Raw genomic sequence first — 22,776 nt, forward strand, 5'->3', positions numbered from 1 at the left:
GAACAGACAATGAAATTACTCTGTAACTATGATCTTAAAAGCAAGCAAAATGAATCTGAATGTGAATGTTGGCCACAGCTGCTACAGCCTTTGATTAACAGTAATTAAGGGGGAAACACAAGGATTTCCATTTGATTGGCACTTTTATTAAAAGACACTAACAGTACTGGAACTAGAAATACTGAAACACAAAAAAATATATATACAGGGGTAAGATACATACAAGGTAAAAGTCAAATATTTCTAGAGAGAAAGCACAAGAAAAGGGCAAGGAAGGGAAGGAGTATTAGTAAGGAGTGCAGAGATTTCTTACTGAAAAAGTAGCTCTGAAAAGTCTAGCAGCCTTTTAAAAAAACAACCCCAAATCAAAAAAAAAAAAAAAAAACCAAAACCACCCACCCTCTCATTTTCCATTCAAGTTTCTCAAAAGGTGTTCAGTGGTACAGTCAAGCAAGTAGCAGTGGGTTTAGCACTAAGCAACCTGAGGTCCAAGCTTTTCTGTAAAGCTTGAGAGGAACAGCTCCTCTGTCCCACCAAAATTCCCAGAGTCCTCAATAAAAGCCAGTAGATTTGATTGTTGGGAGACCCAGAGCCACCTCTTTATAGTTTCACCAAATCAAGCAATCCTGAAATTAGCTCCCCTTTTAAGATGAGCTCTGCTGGGCTGTCCAGCTCAGCCCCAAGGTGAAGTGGTACCCACCAATATGGCCCAAAGCATTAATCTGCAGGGTGCACTTCTCACCCTGGAAGCATTCTCAGTATATCCCCACAGGAGGAATTATTTTGTGAGAAACAGCTCCCAGGAGTAATCCTTTCTGAACGTGTCTTTGAACTAATTGAGTTGTTACCTTTTCCTCCCAAGACCTTTCTCATTAATTATTAGCTGCTAGTGGTTATATTACCTACAGAAGAACTTCTAGAGGTGTTCAAGACCTGGGATGAGTTAGGCTGTAAGAAGACACAACTACCACCACCAAATTCTGCTATGATCTCAAAGAAGCTCTTACTGAAAGTTAAATACTACAGCCTTTTCTCTGCACAGGAAATGGGAAAGAGACAGCAAAATTTCTACAATTTGGAAGAGAATGTTACAAAAGACAAGGATTCAAAAAGGAAGTAATTTGACAACACATGAGAGAAAAGAGGGCTCTAAAACTAAGTCAAATTTCAACAGCTGTGCAAAACCAAAATACATGTTCATGCTTTTGAGGGGGAGGAAGGGAAAGAATGTTACAGGTTATTAATATTTAGCATTTACTAGGATTTTTGTTAAATCAGCAGGATTTTTGCATAATGCTTAACCCATCATTGCTTTGGATTGAAATTTACCGATTATCTTGTGAAAGAAAAATTGTTTGCTCTGTGTGTAAAAGTAAGACATTTTCACATTATTTTCCTTTTTAAAACATTTTGACATTTCTGTGCACAACAACATCATTCCTCCCTACCCTATTTCTTTTATTCTCAGTATTTGTTCAACAATTGTAACTGTTTTTCTTTATGCTAAATATCCAGAGTAAGCTACAACATAAAAATGGCTGATCTGTTTTTCGTTGACTGCCTTCAGCTGTGAGCCACATTCTACCAAATGAAGAAAAGCCTCTGTATGTTACATTATTTAAGAGACAGGGACACAATAAAAATAAAATGAAGGAAAAAAAGAAGGAGGAAACAAGACAAAGGGTAAAAAGGTGTTACTGAGGCAGAGGGGAAATGGTGTTTCTATTGACAAACTCATAACCTGAAAGAGCCCAAATATTAAGATTGGTACATGATGCTTTACAGACAAATGTGACTTAGATAAAGTAATTTTATGGACTCACGGAAGCTAATTGGTTCAGATATTAAATGCTACCCATGCCCATCCTCAATCCCAGATTATATTCTTTCATCTGCCTGAAATCTATGTATCTCCCAACCTTTTCAGAATGAAGCAATATAAATCCAGCATGGGGGAATGAGCTAAACCAACCCTCTCAAAATACATGATCTTGAAGCACAGGCCTCCAGCAGCAATGAGGGAACCAGCAGTACACAGCTCACACATGGGTCCAGCTTGGAGATGGAAGCTCTCCATCACAGGCCATGCTGCCATCACTGGTACTGCTGGGATAAAGGCACTTAGGAGCACCTAGCCTAGACTGAATTCCCAGACTTCTGCGGAGTGTCAGACTGACCTTATCACAGACACCTGTACTGCTCTTTCAGGGAGGGGAAGGAGGAGCACTTGGGTATGCAGCAGAGCAGTGAACAGGAATTGAAACAAATACTGCTTGGAGATGATACAGCACTGACATGTACCAATTGCAGACAGATTAAAACCCAAAAATTCATGATAGCTGACACTGTCAAATTATTTCATTACCCCTATCTCTTAAACACACACTATAACTTACTTCTCTCTTACTGCTCCACACTGGGATTCTGTTCAGAACCAGCTTAATCTCAAAGAATTCTTCCTCCACTTTTAATAAAGCTTGGCATCTGTGACTTCAAGAAATACAAGATTTTTTTTCTAACAGTTCTCACTATAATTCCAGCTATGACTGGAGCTTCTGTAGCTGTTTCAGTATTTGGAAGTGACAAAATCTTGAGCCCAATCCATGCTCTTGTTTTGAACTCCAGTTCTGTAAGTCTGCTGGTACTGTATTGGAACACTCTTTTAATGACAACTAAGTCAAAAAGCCAGTACTGCTTCAATAATACTGAGACGCTTATCAATGAAAGCAGAAACCAAAAAAAGCAAATGTTTTTGCCTATATCTAATTAAAATAACTACATGATATCATACTAATATAAATTTTGGGGATGTGTTTATTTTCTGTATCCCCTTTTACAGCACAGTATATGATCTTGGTGCTGCCATAGAACTCTCTATGCATAAATTTTTATTGGAACAAATTCCTTGCTGAATTAGACCTGCCATATCAAAACTTAGGTGAGCCTACTGTGTACTCACATAAATTTATGTCTTACTCAGCACATCTGTCCTGTATTAAAATCTATGTTATTATAATTCACACATTTTGTACTCTTGCGATGCTGCTGAGAATTAATAATTATTATTCATAATCACAAACAGCATTTCATTGAAAGTAAGCAGAATTGTGAAAGGTTGAAAATACATGTAACACAGCAGGTCTGAAATTTTGATTGTAAAGACACTTTAAACAGAAGTAGGAACATATTTCAAATGGAAATATGCCATTTTTCCTCTGCAGTTTACCAACCATACTGATTTCTGGGCTTTTGTGAAAATGATTTACTAATTAAGGTACCATTGTCTACATTCTGGAGTAAGAAAAATAATAATGGTGAAGTTACATCCTTTATTATGTACATTACAGGTACTTATACTAGAAGCTTGTGCAGCACTTTACATTCAACATTTCTGAATTTTTTCTTGTTTTCTACCAGAATGGTAGCAGTTACAGTTATTTTTCCATGAATCCTCTCAGAAATTATTTCCAGCATGCCTGGTGCACAGTATGAGAGTTTGACTGATGTAAACCATAACTGAAATGTTGTGGTTGAATCTGCAGACCTTAGAGTAGCATTTATGAACATGTGGGAACAACCTTTCTAAAATAATGAACAAGACTGTACATATTTAAGCCTACACGGGATAAAAGTTTCAGGGTCAAGATACTAATAAATACTTGAATGCCCTTAACTCCTCTTAACTTTCATGTAATTTAGTTTGGTGCATATATGAACAAAATCAAGAACAGAAAAAATGTTCTCTCTAAATGAATTAAAAACCAAAAAAAAAACCCCCTAGGGATTGCCTGATCCAAAACTCAGAGACAGTACAAAGACTTCCCTTGACAGAGCTGTGGACATTTTTCTGAAAATTCAGTATAAAAAATAATTTAAAACCAACCTTATTTTATATTAGTATGTAATTCCATAGAAGTCTTTGCAGCATACTAAACAAAGTGGTTACATTTTTTGAAACATACTCTTCTTTATAAGAAATGATTTTATTTTTCTACTTACATGACACCAAACAAACCCTAGGATTGTGCCTGAAAGCATGATTTTAAAAGGCAGTACCACATAGTACTCTTTCAGACACGTGGAGGACAGAGTGTATCTCTTTCTGTTTCTAGTTAAAGCCTGACTGCAACACTGATAGATACTTGGTACTGGCAGGATGCACAGAGACTTACATTTGAGAACACTACATGTTTATTCAATATAAACTACCCTCTAAATGAACTAGTGTCTCAAATGAAGGCTCATGTGTCTTTTACAATACTCCTATCAAATCAGCCAATAAGAAGATGGAAACAAAGAGTCCAGCCAAAAGTCTTCTATGGTGTGCAAAACTTGTATGTATCCTGCATCCATATAATGAGGCAAGGCTTCAGCTTATGCTACAGAACTGCCAAAGTCTCACAGTCATCAGGCACTGCCTGTCTAATTTATCAGAGACATGTCTGATTTCATCCTACACATCCAAAGTTTAGGGTGTTTCATCAGGCACCAACATTACAAAATGAACATTTATTATGTTCATTATAAAATGGACATAATACTCATGAGTTATCATCAACAAGTAGCTACACTTTGGGACATTAGCAGGCCAGTTTAGCTAACAGATAAACCTGCAGGATCAAAAAGTTATTTCAATTTTCCTTACAGTACATAGCCCAGAAGAAAACACAGCAGGTTACCTCAGTTTCTGGAGTAGGAGATGGAGTGATAGAACCAAGTGATCCTTTTCGTGAGCCCTGGAGATCTGTTGGGATGGACACAGGACGCTGCCATTGGGTCGTTCCTGTTGGTATGTGCCAGTAGTAGATCCCAGCAATGTCATTTATTTTTTTCCAACCAGGTGGTAAGTCTGGGTCTGTCTGAAATGAATGATCACTCCATATATCTGCTGAGAACAGGAAAAAAAAAAAATCACACAAAGACACAAACAGTTCTTCCATGGGTCTGCACACCTAGTACTGCTGTTTTACAGTTCCTGCGTAAATGAACACCAGAAAAACATATCAAATTATTGAGGTTCAATGTAACACGATAGATAAATAACCTCTTGGTATACTGCTGCTCCTTATCCCTTTCTGGAATTTAAAGTTCCTTGTTAGTCTATCCTTCAAGCCTTCTACTAGGCCTTTTATTATGGCTGCTTTTTTTCTGAGCTTCTCTTATTTCTCCTATCGAAATTTATACACTACACACAGAAACACAAATGTCATGATAACCTGAAATAACTCTTACACTCCAAGGTGCAAAACAAACTATTTCTTCCCCATAGCCACTTAAAAAGTTCTTAAATTACTGATTTACTACTTGGAGACTAATCTAAGCAAGATCTGCACATGAAATGCTAGATAATACCATTACACTCAAATTTAATAAAAAGCTTGATCTACAGCCTAAATCTGAAAGCAGCAACATTACCATAATCAGTTCCAGAGGTTCACAAATATTCTAAACATTTAATTTTAAATGCCTCCTGTTGTGGACTCTACGGCATTCAAGTATGTAGTTCCTGACTCCAAGGTCTTACATGTTTTAAAGTCTGCTCATCTTCAACCTCACACACTTTTGTTTTCCGACTGAATAAATGAACTGAACTCTTCTCAACCACGTAAAAGGCAAATAAACACAATACATTTTCCACAATTTGGGCCACATCATGCAAGAAATAATGTCATCAAATATCTAAACATCACAATGACGTATGTGTGCAACAACTGCAAGTCCAGTTTAAGTTTAAAGTTTAGGCACAGCTTCTGTCCTTGCTATTCATACATAGGGATGTATACACAGCTACTCAAACATACAGTCAGGAAAGTGTCAAGCTGTGGCTGCATTAAACTACTAATTTCAAACTAATCAATCAAAGATGCAGAGGAACCAACACACTGTTATTTATTGTTGCAATGACATGCAGTACCAAAAAGACCTAAACAGGAATTACTTTGAAGTAAAAACAGACAAAACTCACAGCAGAAATAAAATTTTTAACCCAGAGACTAAAAACAAAGAACATTTCTGTGGCAATTATTTACAGGGAAGAGAAGAAATTCTCATACACGAACAAAGAGTTGGAAGGAAATAATGTAAAATACCTGGGATAAGAAAATACCACCTAGCTAAATTATACTAATTTATTTTGAAAATTTCTCCATTAGCAAAAATAAATACACCAAAATATGTTTCAGTATGCTGAGAAATAAAACAGGAATTCGATTCATTTTCACTTAGCATAGCTCAGGACTTTCAAAGAGCAGCGTCTCCCACACCAAATGACTGATTTACATCTGTGTGCAGGTGATCCTCAGGCAAAGGGACTGGCCTCAGACCCTCTGATAGACATGGCTGAACAGGACAGCACCAGAGGGCATCTGTTCATCCTGCTACACCATGCCTCATGTTTGCTTTACAAACCTGTTTGGAAAAAAAAAAAAAAAGAAACACATGCATGTCCCACCCCATGCTGTGGAATGGGAGACTGTTGGGATAATCTTTTCCCAGGCTGTAGTTTCCTACAAGCATGAACTGCAAAGACTCCTAGTGCACTGACTTGTAACAGATGAGAGCACTCAGTATGCAAGTCAAAGGTAATGACTTATAGAGAGATACCAGCACAAGAAAGACAACAAAAGAAGCATCATCACACAAAATCTAACAAGACAGACAAATGTGCTTGAGGCATCAGGGACCTACTACAGGATACCAGGACACCAGTGGCTTTACTCTGAATGTGAAATTACAGGTAGTAAAATAATTTTCCTCTGAATTTGAATGACCCCATTGAATGGCATGACATTTCAAAACAAGCATTTTTTGTTGCACAGAAGCTAGATGTTATCTCCCCTTCCAAGAGAACTTGGTGGTGATGATAAGCAAGGTGTGAGGACAGAGAGCTGGTGCCTCTCTGCTTAGGTCCTTGTCCTTGAGGGAACCTGGTATACTTGAGACCAAGCAAACTTCCTTCCTGAAGAAAATACTCTTAAGCAAGGCAACATGTCTAACACAATAAATTTTGTATTGAACTGGGAGTTGTACTTGGAAAAACAGGCCTGCATTTTGCACATATAAAATCTCTTTTTGCACACTGCACATCTCTTCTTCAGGTGCAAACAAATCCCACCAATCAGCATGGCTAGGGCACTAATTTATGGACAAAAAGAGTACTCTTGAGTAAGAGAAAATGCAGCCCCAAAGGGCTTAAGCTTGGCAGTATACATGACTTCAAAACAGAGACTGTAAAAATGCTGTACAGAGTTATCAGAGTGCTGGAAGTTCTGCTCCTGGGAGGTGCAATACAGCAATAGCTCTTATGCCACAGGACGATTTTAACTTATTTCACATGCTAAAACCACATTTTTCTGAAAATTGGGAGACAGCAGCAAGGTGGAGTCATACTAAGACAGAAAATATATTCAGGAAAACCTGAGAGGTATAATTTCATCATTCAAAGGACACATGCTTTGCTTTTCCAGGGATTCATTTCAACAGAGGGATCTCATTTTGCCTCCTTGGAAGCAGTAGCAGCAGATGTGAGTGCAGAGCCTCTGGCTAATGCAAATGCAGCTCTGCTTGAGTTAGTGGAAGCACTAGGCTTTAAGTCAGACTTTCTAGCTTAAAGAGGGCTTATTTCACTGCATGGGAGCAGAATGCCCAAGCGAGACTGCTTGTCTGCAAGGCTCAACAATACTTGCACACACTTGATCTACACTATCTAAATAGGTTAAGTGATAAAATACTCATACTGTGCAGAGATAAAGGTGAGATACTTCGTTTTTGTTTTGTACTTCTAGCTTAGTTGTCACAATTCTTATGATGTCTTTGTAACAATTTTTCTTCTGTTAAGATCCTCTGAAGAAAAGGGACACCGTCCCAACACTGGATTTGATCCAGACTGTGATTTCCTATCACTGTCTCAAATGTATACTTCCACAGTAAAAAAATAACTGAAAAGGAGTGTTCAGTGTCCAGGCTGGAAGCATGATGGTACAAACAGGAACACTTTCAGTGGTTTCCAAATGCCAAAAAATAATCTGGCCAATAATAAATCTGTATAGTCACTTCTGAATCTCTGGCAGTCCCATTGCTCACATTCCAGCAGTGGATGCATAGCATAAATGAAGAATTCAAACTGAAAAGCACCTTGTCTGTCATAAGAGAGATCTGCATCAAAGCTTCCTATGTCAAAAATTGCAGAGAATGGGACAGCAGTAGCCTACATGTTGTCCTAGTGTTTGGGCATATCTGAGGTCTGCCTTCACTACTGGGCAGAAGCATTAATGAAGAGCTGTCTACCGTATCACATGTATTTTACAGATACTATCCCTCTGGGCAGCCCAAGGGGAAGCACAAGAAGGAACTGGGAAGATAGGAGGATTAAAAGGTTTTAATAAGAAGAAGAAGATGGGGCAAAATATTGTTTTCTTTTATGAAGTTCCAAAAATCTTGAAATGAAAATGTTTTACTTCTGTCTTCTGCATCTAAATAAAAGCAAAACTAAAGGAAAAAAGGCCACAGAAACTTAGTCTTTTTGAAGAGATGCCAATGACTTCAGCAGATCCAGGATTTCATCCTAAGGGAAGCACATTCCCCTGACCCCCTATGCATGATGAAGATCAAGTCAGGCACTGAAGGGAGAGGAAGACTTTGAATTAACCACTGAGGGCAAGTGAAATTCAAGGAGCATTCTCCATTCAATAGCACAACAGAAACAACATAGGTCATGTATATTTTTATCCCATCTATTTCCTGCAATGGGCTCAACGTGCAAGTTTGGTTTTAAAGAAATCTCCAAAGATAACTTCTCCCTTTTTATGCACTACAGCAAAATCAACAGTTTCACCTACTTGCATGATTCACACCAGTGATGGCCAGCAGGCAGCCTCACCTAAGCATCACTGCAAGAAGCGTGAATGCTATCTCAGAAACAAATGCAGCAAAAATACAAATCAACAGATCAAATAATCAAAAATCAGACACGTCTGTCTAATCTGGGGAATGTTATTCAACGAGGAGTGATAACCAGCCAGAAGCTTGTAATTTGTCACCATCTTTGCTCACAGCATGTAACTGGTTGTCATGACAACCCTGTCATCCTCCTTGCTGAATTGCTGAACCAGCCACCAGTCACATGCACTTGGGGAGAGGAAGATTCTCTAAAACTTTCCAGGAAAACATGCTGAAATCTGGGATTTACAGGCATACATATAACCAAACTCTATCTGTGTGAAAATGATTTGCTGTTTTGATCAACTGTAAAATCAGCCATAATCAGAAAAGACTGACTCTGTAAAAATCCTAAGGAAGTTTGGGATGAATCACCTGTACTGTTTTTCATAAGATGTGATCTGGCTGTATAAATGAGTTACTACAAGCATAAGAGACATTCAAGCAGAGATGACTAATCTAAAGGAAAGGAGAAGAAAGTAGATTTATCAACATTCAGGGAAAAAATCCAAAACCCCCAACTAAACTCACTTGTTTTGCTATCTTGGCTTATTTTCACTTTCAATGACCAAAGCCCAAGCTGCTGATATAAGGACCACAGTACTAGCACAATTGACAAAGAAAAAAAATGGCAAGTGACTTCAGCAGAGGGGCTCTGTTGACAGCCATGGATGACAGCAGTGGGTGATACTAGCTGTCCTGCTTAAATGGGAGAATTTTTGGGCTCTCCACACTGTCTGCTCAGGGGCAATACAGTCTGAGGTGCAGAGGTGAATCCATGAGAAGCCAGCACCACAGGAGCTGGTACGAACAGCAGCAGCAGTAGGAGAAAGTACTGCAGTAAGACTGTGAGGAAAGGTCTGTAGGCTCCTTCCTGGAAAGCGGGCAAAAATAGGTAAACCCAAGAGACTACCCTGTTCACCAACCAAAAACATCTATCCACAAAACAAGCAAAGTCTGGAAAACTAAGGAAGGAAGACCTGGAGACAACCTGAATTGCTGTCTTGAGGGAGCTGCTGTGGCAACAGATGGACCAGGAAGAAGCCAGCTTCTCTCCCCTCTGGACGAGGGTGGCTGTTCAGCCAGGTGAAGAAGTGGTGACAACGTGAAATTATAGACATGTAGGAAGGATCATGTCAGCTTGAGCAAAAGCTTATGAATTGCTACCTGGAAAGTGCTGTACTGGAGACACATTCTTCCTGCGGCCCTTCCACAAACTTTACTGTGTGACAAGATATCAATCTCTTGATTAGGGTGCTGAAGGATATTAGGAGAGCTAGGCAACTAAGAAGATCTACTGGGTCTGGTTGGAATTGGTCTAATTTTTTTTCTTAGCAGCCTATAAGGTATTTCACATTACATTTGTAACCAAACAAGTGCCAGAAACACACCAGTGGTTTAGTTATTGCTGAGCAGTGCTTGCAGAGGCATGAGATTATCTCTGTTCTCAGCCTCAAGCAGACAGGCTAGGCATTGGCCTGCTAGTGCTAGTGCTTGCATCACTTTTTATACATGATTATTTCTTTCTTCACTTACTAAGCTTTCTTTATCATGAGTCATGACTTCTTCTCAGTTTTGCTCTCCCAGTTCTTTCCTCCACCTCATTAGTGGGAAAAAACAAGCCATCGCAGAATTCAAAGCATATTGGCCAACCTAAGATCCAGGAAAAAATAAGCACGTACCATCTGGGGTGGAAGGAAAAACGAGTCCCAAACAAGTGAGGGCAGCATCTAAATGAACATCCTTTCCACCAACCTGGTGCTTAAATGACATACTAACTGAACAAAGTGCAATACCTTAGAAGATTTCTACCAAATCATTTTCAAAACAGTCAGGATAATTTGCTACTGTTCTAGCAAATGATCGACTGCTTATAAATACATTTTGCATATCACAGAATTACAGAATGATTGGGGTTGGAAGAGACTTCTGGAGACAGTCTTGTCCAATCCCCCTGCTAAAGCCGGTACACCTACACAAGGTTACACAGGATTGTATCCAGGTGAGTTTAGAATATCTCCAGAGAAGCAGACTCCACAATCTCTCTGGCCAGCCTGTTCCAGTGCTCTCAGCTTCACAGTAAAGAATACAGCCAGTACAAAGGAGTTTCTAGCTTATTTGAAATGCTAGTTCTCTATTCCTTCCGCTAGATGGCAAAAGCTTTTACTTACAGAATAATCCAAAATACAGCAGACTGTGTACCTCTAAATTGTCTAAATCCACTGTGATCATGCACTGTGTGACCCAAAGGGTCTCCTCACCTCAAAGGACTCTGAGCAGCAAATATCTCATCAAGAGCTATTGAAGAGTATTTTCATTATCACCATTAGCAAATTAACTAAAAATGCACATGGATGTGGATGTGAAGATTTTAACATAATGTGTTGTATGAATTTCTGATCATTCAGAAACCATCCACAAAAGCATAAAACAACTCAAATTAGCTCTCAGGGATAGACCAGTCCAGCAGCAATCTGCATCTGTTTTTCTGAATTTTCTTTTTTTTTTTTTTTGCATAGTCTCTTCTCCCCATGCCTTTCCCCACAGAAAGCAGAACTGCAGCATATGATGTCATGTGCTGGGTTCATAACATGTTTAACTACTTTGTCCTGTTTTAGAAGCAGGGTTTTGTTTGATCTAAAGAGGAAGAACTAAATGACCCACCCAAGGGACTCCTAGACTTCACAGAGTAAAGCCTGTGCCCACACTGTCACATTGGCAGGCACATTGCACAGCATACCAAGGGAAAGAAATGTGTGTATGCATGGAGTCCAGCCTTCCTTCCCTTCACAAAATGGATCCATCGCAACAACAGCAAGCATTAGGTAGAAAAACCAGGAAAACCACATTGATAGCAGCTCTGGATTTATGTATTTATCTCTTATGTATTATGTATTTCTCTCTTATTTCTGCTTTATGTATGTCTCCTCAAAGTGAATTGGTATGCTAGTGTCAAACCACCCAGAGAACAAACCATTAATTTTAGGCAATGAACAAATATAGTCAGGAATTTTCACACAAAACAGAAAGGTTCACTCTGCAATACTGTCACAAAAGATATTAAACTTAAACACAGATGTCCTTCTCACTTCAAGACACAGGATGCTTGCAGAGCAGGAGGGGATGGTGTGCCAATGTCTGGCATATGGCAGTAGGGCCACATCAACAGCTTCAACTCTCCACAAAGGAACTCCTGCACCATAGTGCTTTACTTACAACTCACACTCTAGTTTTGCAAGCTTCAAATAGAGTTCAGTGTCTCCCAGTCTGTAACTCTCCATTGTACTGGAACTGGATGTAGAAACAAGTGATTCCCACCTCCCTCACACTTTCTGCTAGTGGCTAGTGCTTCTTACCTTGATACAAGCCATGAAAGACAGAGGAACAGATCTTAATCCCTCCAATACACTTGCCATCAATCCCTGGTACTAAAGAATGGCAGCGAGGTTGGACTCCACACTTTTAATCCCATTTGTTTGAACTGAGGAATAGCTTTCTATCATCTCTATTCTATTTCTATTGTATCCTCAACAGTTTAAAATGAAGATTGGTGCTGTCAGTGAGAGCCTCTTTAATCTCAATGACATGAGTAGTAAGACAGAGTATGGAAGAAAGAATCTGACTAGCAGTCACTATTTTTTCCCCTCCATTTTAGAAAAGAAACTGCATAAAATATATTTGGATTAAAAGTCAGGTACTGGGCAAAGGTAATTTTTTTCATCTAAAATATAATGAGGCCTACTGACTTCAGGAGTCAATGTAGAGAAAGGACTGCACTTCTCTGGAGAATATCCTGCATAAATATATTGATATACTGTGAAATTTTAGGGATGTGCTCATTAGTGTTTTTGTGCATATGACTGGCTAATTAAAAGCAAGTGAAGTTGCCCAATGGCACAGACATACAATTCAACTGGTGGCTTGACTAAATCTGCTTTTATTTGACAGCTTCATTTAGAGCACTGTGCAAATACATTAGAAAAACATTTTTTTGTGAATTTAATGATTCAGTGAAAACAGAACACAAAATTGAATTATAATGGAGCTACTGTCTGAAATTAAATGTTCTGCTTCAAAAACAAAAGTTTGCGAGAGCAGTCATTTCCCCTGTCATATGCAAGCTCTGCTCATCCTTCAGTTAACACACTGCAGCAGAGGCTCCAGGATGCCATGAAAATGCCTGCTCTATCTTCACACCAACCTTGTGAGGCAGAAGAGTGCAAGCCCTGTTTTAAACAAAGTCAGAGAAGAGGCGTAGGAGGACAGTTCTGAGGTGCATTCAATAACTCCCCTGGAGTCATGCCCAGACTCCAGGTGCGTGTAGGCTCCCTGCACCCAAGCACCAGACAAACACACACAGTGCACAGACATCAGCTACTGTGCTCCAGTGTGTCTACACATCAGAATCCCCTTCCATCCCACAGTATGGACTGCTCTTTCTAGTAGGGCAAAGCTTGGTCAATTTAGTACTAGCAGAAAAAGCTGGAATGTGACCTTTAACAATCTATATAATGAATTGGTTTGCCACTTTAAAGCTGTAGCAAAATGGGCATTAGAGAGCAAACTGAAGGCACCTGTTTTTTTTTCCAACATAGAAGCCAAAGACCTAGTATTTCCCCATCTGCAAATTAATTTCATGTTGCTACAGTACTGAAGGGATGGGAGAATTTATTATGGTGAAAATCCACTCAGAGATGCATAAGCATGAAGTTCTGCACAAGCCCCATGGCCCATGCCCTGCCTGCAGGGAGAGACACTTGGGCAGTTTGGGCAGCTCCAGCCTGTGCTGAGCGCTTGAACTCAAGCTTCACCTCCCAGCCTTCAAACTTTGAGACTTTTTATTAAAAAAAAAAAAAAAAAGCCAACAACTAAACAACTTTAACCTTTTCAAAAGTAATTTTGCTTCATGCTTCAGTTGAACTAAATCTTTTCTTGCACAATGCATAGAGCCATACATGAAGTGAAATGTAAAGCATCTGCAGCAGGCAGGCTTTATGAACGGGGGCTTCTGACAGCAGATGGAAGCTCCAGAGGAGCTGGCCTTGTTTCACCTACTGTGGGAGAAGGAAGCATGCTGATAGCACACAGGGGTCCCTTAGCCCTCCAGTTTATCCAAGTATTTCACACCACTACATTGGTATATCAATTTTCTATTAAATCTTTAGTCATACTGTCCAAATACCTTCTGGTATTAAGAAATTTCAAAGATGTTAATCATCTTTGAAAACATCCGTCTAGCATTAGAAATACCAGTGTTTTCATTCCCATATCTACTTCAGGCACTCCAGCACTAAAATTCTATATTTTTCACAGAGTGGATTCATACATGCAATTGAAGCTAGACTTAAAAATCTGCATTTAAGGAGATACAAATGGTATCTCTGATATAAGCACTAGCAAGAATTAGAAGAAAAATTCAGAAAAAATAACTGTAGCCTAAATCACCCTGGGAAGCCTATGTTAGCAAACAGTAGCCAGGAATAAATCCACCATACCACAACTAGAGTCCTATGCCAGGCAGCATTTGAAAGAGAAAAATGAAAGAATTAATTTTAAAATTCCATAGAAACACAACAAAATTTCACTTGTAATTAGTAACACCTTCAATTCAAAGCCCATTAGCAAAATGGATGCTTTGAAAACAGGGATAAACTTCCCTTAGAGATGCATATACCCAGAGCAGAACTTGAGAAGTTTTCTGTATTGTGAACCCTGATATAGAATACCCCTAAACACAATCACTTTCTTGGTAAGAATAAAAGTATGCCGAAGCACAGAAAAACAACAGACAAAATCTCCAGGGTATGATAAACCACAAAGTCACTGAGCTCTGTTAGCACTGTGGTAAAGACCTTTTGATGTTAAGAAATCTTGAAGATGTTTGTCATCACATGTTTTCACAAGCAGTAAAATAAGAGATGCACAAGCAACCAAAAGAATGGTCTTTTCCCCCAGCTGAAAACAGTAGCCAGCCTCTGATGGAAACCTTACAATTTGTGGACATGCCAGAGGACTGCAGGTGGTCTGGGAAAGATGAAAAACTAGTTATGTAGGATGAGAAGAGCACCCTTTCTGGATTTCTATTCACTTTTGTTGCTGAGCAAAACCAAACGACTGCAGATAGATTCTACGGGATTAGGATACACACAATTTCAAGAGCTGTTTTTCAATGCACAACCTTAACCTCTCAGGACAAAGGGACAAAGATACCCATCTCCTCCTTTTTGCCAATTTCTTACAAGCTCCTTTACTGTTACTCTTCTGCTACATCAAATCCCCATGTACAACAGTAGGCAATTAATTACCTGTTGCCTCTCAGGAAGGATCAAGGTCACAAAGTTTTTTAAGGTAGCATTTTAGCACTCCCTGGGAGTTGAAAAAGTTACATTTTAGGAACCAAGATGAAGATAAGTGTTTTTATGCCTACAGTTTTAATATAGGATTGAACTATCACAGGACTAGTGCATGTACTTCACATGCCCTACTATAAAAATAGATATAGCAGAATTAGAAAAGACAGACAGATAAAAATCTCTCTGCAGGAAGAGACATTGAGTAAAGTAGGACTCTCCAGCTTGGAGAATAAATGACAGGGAGGAGAGAAGGATGTCCGAGAAATCTGTAAAATCATGAATGCTGGGAAGAAGGCAAGGATGGAAAGGAAATCATCATTCACTGTTATTTACTGCTTCCTAAAACAGAAAAGCAAGAGGCATCTAATGAAATTATCGGAGAGCAATTTTATAACAAAAAGGAAATACTTTTTCATATAATACATAATCCGATTACGGAGCTCACGGTCACAGGATGTTGTGAATGCCAGAAATGAGAAAAAAAAAATAACAAATTCATGTTAGAAAAATCTATCAAGGGCAATTAAAGAAGATAACATGAATGATGTACCAAGTCTGAAAGTCCTAAAACTATCAATTACTGAAAGTGAAAAATATATCATAGGGGGACGACCACTCTATGCTAGCTTTGTTTTTGTTTCTTGTCAAGTTAAAAGTTTCTGCTACTGACCCCTGTTGGAGAAGAGGCCCATAAAGAAGCCTAAGGTCTGCTATATAAGGCCATTTGGTTATGTACAACATGGAACTGTAACCATTGTAACTCTTGCAAAAGCTTTGCCTTCCATTTACTATATTAGTTTATATTGGAAATAGTGGAACTAACAACATTACTGAAAGACTTTTATCAAAGTTGCTACAGCAGTTATAATGGATCAGATTAAAAAGCCTCATCTGATGTGAGAACTCTCAAACCAATATATCCAAGCTTCCTCTAAGGGATTTATAGACATGTATTTTCCTAGGAAAATACACAATAAATTTATTCTCATGAATACAATGGTACACATGTTCCTACCCTGAGATACAGAATAATCTCATATGACAATAGAAACACAGGAGTTATGGGACTGAATATTATTATGTTTTCACACTTGTCCCCTTCCAATTTATATTAACATGCATCCAAAAGGAAGATTTTACTAAATTGATGCTAAATTTTGCACCACCATTTTACAAACAGAAATTTATTTATAGACAAATAGAACAGTTGGTCTTAAATATCTGTATGAATAAGGAAAGGGGAACATAGCTGAGCTACTGAGGAACAGTTAACTAACAGCAGATCTGTCTGGTGATTAGTGCAGAGACAACTGCTGTGGAGAGGTAATTAGCACTGCTTACACTTAATGCTTCTTTTACACATGACAATTACTACTGTTCAAAAAGTTCTTGTAAGTATGTGTCTAAAGTCTCACTGTCCTGATATTATTTGTATTCCAGAAAATTTCAGAAGTAGAGAGGACAGATGACAGCAACATACTGTAAGCAAGATGCTAGCCAGAAATTCAGTTTATGCACTGATAACAAATTCTCAGTGAATCCTGCCACTGAAACTAGAATTAGCCCTGATAAAACTGTGGCCAGGAAAACATACAATCCTGACATAGCATCTGTAAAGCACTAAGCCAAAAGTCAAAATAACCCAAGCTGGTGGCCTTTACACTGACCCTTTTGCAGTAATGTTATCAGAAGGAGAAAACAGTTTTATCTTTTAAACTTTGACCACCACCCTCAGCAAGTCATAAAACCACATCCCACCAAAACACCTTCAGTGTTTTATCACATTAGGTAGTTGATTTGTTCATTATTGCAGAATTCAAGTTACAAGGTTCATTCCTTTCAAAAAGTTTACTGAAGAAATGGAATACTACTCTTTTGAACTCACACTTGTTTTCAGCATTTTTGACAGAAATTTTTATGACTTGTGTCTTGTGATATCTAGAACTTTTTAACTCCCTAACTCCTGGAATCAACAGGAAAATTGCAGCTTGTTCACTTTAAAAAATAAACAAAACAAAACAAAACAACAAATCAACAAATATTCAAAAAAACCTCTCATTACAAACCACAGAATCTCCCATGGTTTCCTCTCAAAAGGAGGCAAAATCTGGAAAAACAAAATTAAAATGAAAGCATAACCCCAAAAAGAGAAACAATGACCTGAAATTTATTCTTGCTTTTGAATACATATTATTTTAAAGCTCCCATTTGGGGACAAAGTGTATTGGCTCCAGTAATTTATGCTTGTTTTCCTTTTGTTTTTAATTGGTTTACTGGCATATATTGAAGAATTTACTCATCTCTACTTGAGCCTTTATAAATGCATGGTATCTGTAAGTATTTCTGTGCAAAGAAAATGAGGATGTAAAATTAAATGTACTACTAATAAAGGAGCAACATGTGAAAATTCCCTCACCTTCCTACTACTTCCAATGCTTGATCTGTCCATTTTCCCTGTCTGCCGATGGGGTGGTTTGCAGAGGAAAACAAAAGAGGTCTAGATACAAGTACTAGATGTATTCCTCCATCCACAATAAAGCAACTGTTGTACACTTGACTACTTAAAATACAAGCAGTAATTACTGTTACAGTATTTTTCAAGTCTGGTCTGCAGAGAGTGCAACTTCTAAATCAGTAGTTTTTGCCTGTGGTGCTTTTTTAATACTGTCCAACAGTAACTGCACTGATGTTAACAAAATTTGGAAGTAGTGAACCTCAAACATTGGATGCATAGATGACATCTCCACTTACTCCTGGCAGAGAGAAAATCCACCCTTCTCCATCATTCCTGGAAAAGCACAACTAAGTAGACTCACTACTCAATTGGTTTTATATTGGAACAGGTGAAGCTTGTCCCAGGTTAACAACAATCTCCCTCAAATCAGAGACACCTATCCACCAAAAAAAGGTGATTTCCTCCAGGAAGCATTGAGTACACTGGACCATGCCTCGCTATTTTCTGGACCAGCTTCTTGAAACTTAAAGTGGATGTGGGCAGAAGCCACTGGGAGGAACAGAGAATGGCAAAACACTGTCATCCTATTCCTAAGGCAGCTTCTTTTAAGATGCTGCATTTTCCCTGTGAAGTAACTAGAAAATTTTAAAGTTTAAAACGTAGAAAATTTAGTAAATTGTAAGAAAATCTTAAGTAATATGAGCTTGGTGTATTCAAAATACAGAAATCTGGAGTATAGTTCTGAGAGAATTCACCTGTGACACGAAATCAAGAGAACTATAGAAAACAAATCTTATGTTAATGATCATACTTTAATTTTGATGTTGCATAAAAGTCTTATTTCCTATATTTACCCTGAATACACATAGACAATATAATTTTATAAAGCCTAACACACCCATTATAGTGGGAAAAAACCAAACCTGTTAGAAAAATGAAATAAACTTCCTCTTCCATGCCAGTGGAAGCTTAGCCCTGAAACCCCTCTTGTTCTGATGTCATCTTCCTACTTTTCAGATATGTTTGTTAAAAACAGTATTGGTTGTGTTTCAGAACAATTAATCAGAGGAAATTAATGTAGCCAAGAGACTACAAAGTTCCTTAGTCAATCTACTGACAGCCTCCATGGGCAAAAATGGGAGACTCATTATTTTGTTTTAGTTAAGCACAAAAGAAAAACAAGGTGATTTGTGTTAAACACCAAATGATATCTTGAAATTCTGCTATAGCTGGAGTGTGACAAAAAATGTTAGCTTACCCACGAAAGAAAAAAGGGAACTAAATTTCAAATGATTTTACAAAAGCCAAACCAAATTATTTCTTATTATTATCTTGTTTCTGTAAGGAGCAAATACAGTTGTGCTATTTAATTACATTTCCCCTGTAATGAAGAGACAAAGTTGTGTAAAGGTTTTGCATGAGTCAGCTTTCCAATAAGACACCCTTTTTCTACCTCAACAAATTGATTTACTTAGAGATGGCAAGATGGACAAAACAAAATATCCAAGATATTAGTCAACATTCTTTGACAGCTTCCAATTCAATACTGGCAATAAACTGCCTCATTTTTCTAATCCCCAAACCCACACTCAGTATTGCAAAAGTTCCTTGAACTTTAGGGAATGACTAGGGGTACCACTATTACACTGTTTAGAGATATTTTTTTTCTTCCCTTTGACTGCAAAAAAAAAAAATAGGAGAAGAATTTGTCATGTGTAAAGGAGAAATCAGAATATGAAATATGTTTTCAAATGCATTTTAAATCTATGTAAAGATCTTCAAGTTCTATGGATCACAAGTATACAGCATCACTTGTCATTTCACTACTGAAATAATGAGCATTCAGGAAGATACTGCTGCAACCTAACCTGTGAGATACAAGCTGATCTTCCACTGAGCAGAATTTTTATTAGCAGATAAAATAATTGCATTCAGCATCCAGGCCTACGTGACATTGTCAACCAGTGCTATGAAAAAGTAAAATAGAAGTGTTACTTACAGTTACTAGACGCTCCTGTATAGTTCAATATGCACTGATCTGCTACCAGCATCCTTTAACTTTGCTATATACATGTCCCAAAAGCTTCATATTCTCCTTCTGTGTAGCATCTCCAACTCAAATGATGAGAAAATACACTGCTGTGTTTAAACAGACACTTACTTAATTAGTCAAATGAGGAATGGTACTTTGGATGGGAGGGAAGAAAAGCCACCCCCATTCAATTGACGGTAAATGTAGCAGAGGAAACACCACATGTTGACCATAAAAATGACTGCATTTTCTAATAAGCCAAGAAAAAATAAGAGGGATGGCTATACATGGATTTCAGCAGTGTGTGCATATACTGCATCCTCCAGTGAATTCATTCCAGCCTGCAAGACATTGATGTATTTTCTGACTGACTCTGCTTAGGAGACAAGCTTTTGAAACAGTACTTTCAGCCCACAAGCTTTTAGATGACAATCAAATCAAGATTTAATCAGTTCAACTTTGAACCAGAACAGCCCCTCATCCTGCAGATCAGCCCCTGGAAATATATTTATGTTGATTTTTTTCTCTTCAGCTGCCTGTATAAACATGAAAAATTTTAAAAAATGTAAAGCCAAGATCCACTCTTCGAAGACAAAATTCTTCTCAAGGCTGTAAACCTCTGACTTCCCGAAGGTGCATTGCAGGAATGGTAGAAATTGATTTAGTGAAAGGCTTCTATTAGTGAGAGCGCTGTTCTCATTCCCTCCCCTTGCTATAATCAATAATTTAAGCAAAGCCAAGAATCATGTCAGCCAAAATGACCAGGATAACTTGACTGTCTCTTTTCTTATAGAGTACAAGCAAAACTAAATTAAGGTCTGAACAGGAACGAATTCTAATTTAGAAATTAATTTGGCCAATCTGAGTTGTGCTTTTTGGTTTTCATGTTGAGTAGGGGGAAAAGGGCTGGGGTCCTTTGTTCCATACTAAAAACTTCTCAAGTTCAGAGAAGTGCCTAAGATCCACTTCCAATAAGTAAAAGCCACAACCTTTGATTTAGAGTATTTTATCAGTCATGTGCAAACAAAAATGTGCTCTACAAAGTTAAAGCTCTGACTTGCCCTGCAATGATGTCTGAGTGAATAACTGATGCAGTGTTTAAAATTTAAATTGAGCTCTGCAGAATCTCAATTCAAAAGCATTAAAAAACAGGAAAAAATGCATTTAGTTAAATTGTGTTATTGTTTAGGATGAATTAGTTTTATTAAGAAACAGTTGCACAAAGAGTTCTGAAAATTATTTTCAAGCAAAAACCTTGAGGTAGTCTTACTATGCAATAAATCAGTCCAGTGTATCAAATAATGTACATGTAAAATAATCAACATAATGAATAGCAGTTAAAAAACAATCCCTGTAATACAACACCATATAAAACTGGATTAAAATGCCCCAGAGACACTATAAGCAGGAAGAAAAAAATATATGCTTTATATTTGGAGCTGTCCTCTCCCTCTCTCTCCAGTGATTTCTCATCACCAAAGTACCACAGACAAATCTACTGTGCAAGCTGAAGGACACACACTGCTGGGGTTTACAAAACCAGATTCAGACATTGCAAGGAACCCACTTAATGTCATTATCTTGAGCTCTGTGGCATCCAAATATTGGACATTTATGGCCTAATCCCGAGCACCCAGGGCTCTGAGGATGAAGCCATTGAATCTTAACAGCAAATATCTGTGTTTTCATGGGAGTGTTTTAAAAAGGCTGCATGTCCCTTAAGGCAGGGACCAGACATCCACTCTCAAGCGAGGACTGAGTTCAGAACAAGGTCTGTGCAGCATGCCAAGTCATATCACACAACACCTCTTCTGCCCATGGAGATGCTCAGTGCTGCTCTGAATCTACTCACCATCTCCTGATGCAACAGCAACAAACCCAAGGCAGCCTGCAGTACCATCTACTCCATGTCTTGGTGGTACATGCTATAGGCTTCTGTATATCCAGAAATTTCTGTATATTCAATACCATAACTTGGAATGGCACCATTGTGACTCAAGGGACCCACAACCCTACTTCTGCCAATCCCATGTTGTTAATTAAAGCTGAATTCAATTTCAATCAGCTAATGCTTGACTTACGTGAGAATTCAGCACATGAGGAACCAGTGCACTGAGAGACTGGGGACTGAAGGAGCCAATAACTTGGGGAGATTAAAAGAAATACCTCCAGGTGCAAACATAACAGGGGAGGAACTTGAGAAGGATTTAAGTCAGCACACCCTCACTGTACAGACATCTCCTTGCACAGAGGCCTGAACTAGGATCTGACCTTCTCTAAGTCTTTCAGCATTAAATAACTCAGAGCTTCCAATTTTTGTGTTCTTTAAGTTTTCAGAACTTCTGTGAAATAACATCCTAGCACAAACAAAATCCCCAGTAGTCACTTCTGCTGTCAGACTTAGTGCATCTGATTTACTGTCACTGCTAGTCTTGCTTGCCTAACCCACAAACACCCCAGCTCCCCTCCGTGCTTCCAGCTCTCCTCCGTGGTGCCAAGTCCTTATTTATCTCCACAGCTGCAAACAATGTACCCTCCTTTTGCTTCCCCCTCCAGGTCATGTTCCCATATTCCAGTCCATCCTCCCTACTTCACAACCCACTTGTTCTCCCATCAGCTTTCTCCCCTGAGAGCAGCAGGGAGACCAGCTCACCACTGCTGTGCCTGACACTGGGATCACAGCAGCTGCTCACAAGAACAACCACAGTGGCCGCAGGCTTTGCATTTCCACTCTGCAGAGCACAAAGAGGCAGGAATATCTCCTGAGCAGGAAACTCTCAAAACTGTGCTGCCCATCCCTGGGTTGTACACCTGGTGAAATGCTGCAAGGTCCTCCAAGAGCTCAAGGGTCACTGTAAAGACCAGAGACTCATTCTTCTGAGTGGCAATACCATTCCTCAATCACACTTCCTGCAGCTGATATAAAGGAGCCTAGAAGATAACACACAAGCACCCAAACAGGCTGCAAAGAGCTTCAGAGCACACAGACCCACCTAGAA

General features: G+C 38.6%; 1 protein-coding gene across 7 annotated transcripts in view; it reads right to left on the minus strand.

Annotated features, from left to right (window-relative positions):
• The window catches only part of APBB2 (amyloid beta precursor protein binding family B member 2), a 90,908-nt gene that overhangs the window by 57,735 nt on the left and 10,397 nt on the right, over positions 1-22,776 (minus strand). For 4 of the 7 annotated variants that reach the window (XM_062493479.1, XM_062493478.1, XM_062493476.1 and 1 more), the window contains exon 3: positions 4,680-4,885. In XM_062493479.1, coding sequence (XP_062349463.1) covers positions 4,680-4,885 — 206 coding nt within the window. Of the gene's footprint in view, positions 1-4,679; positions 4,889-22,776 lie in introns of all 7 variants that reach the window. The other 3 variants (XM_062493477.1, XM_062493475.1, XM_062493471.1) reach the window with 1 other exon arrangement.

The sequence above is a fragment of the Cinclus cinclus genome, chromosome 5 (genome assembly GCF_963662255.1).
Source record: "Cinclus cinclus chromosome 5, bCinCin1.1, whole genome shotgun sequence".
Taxonomy (NCBI): Eukaryota; Metazoa; Chordata; class Aves; order Passeriformes; family Cinclidae; genus Cinclus; species Cinclus cinclus.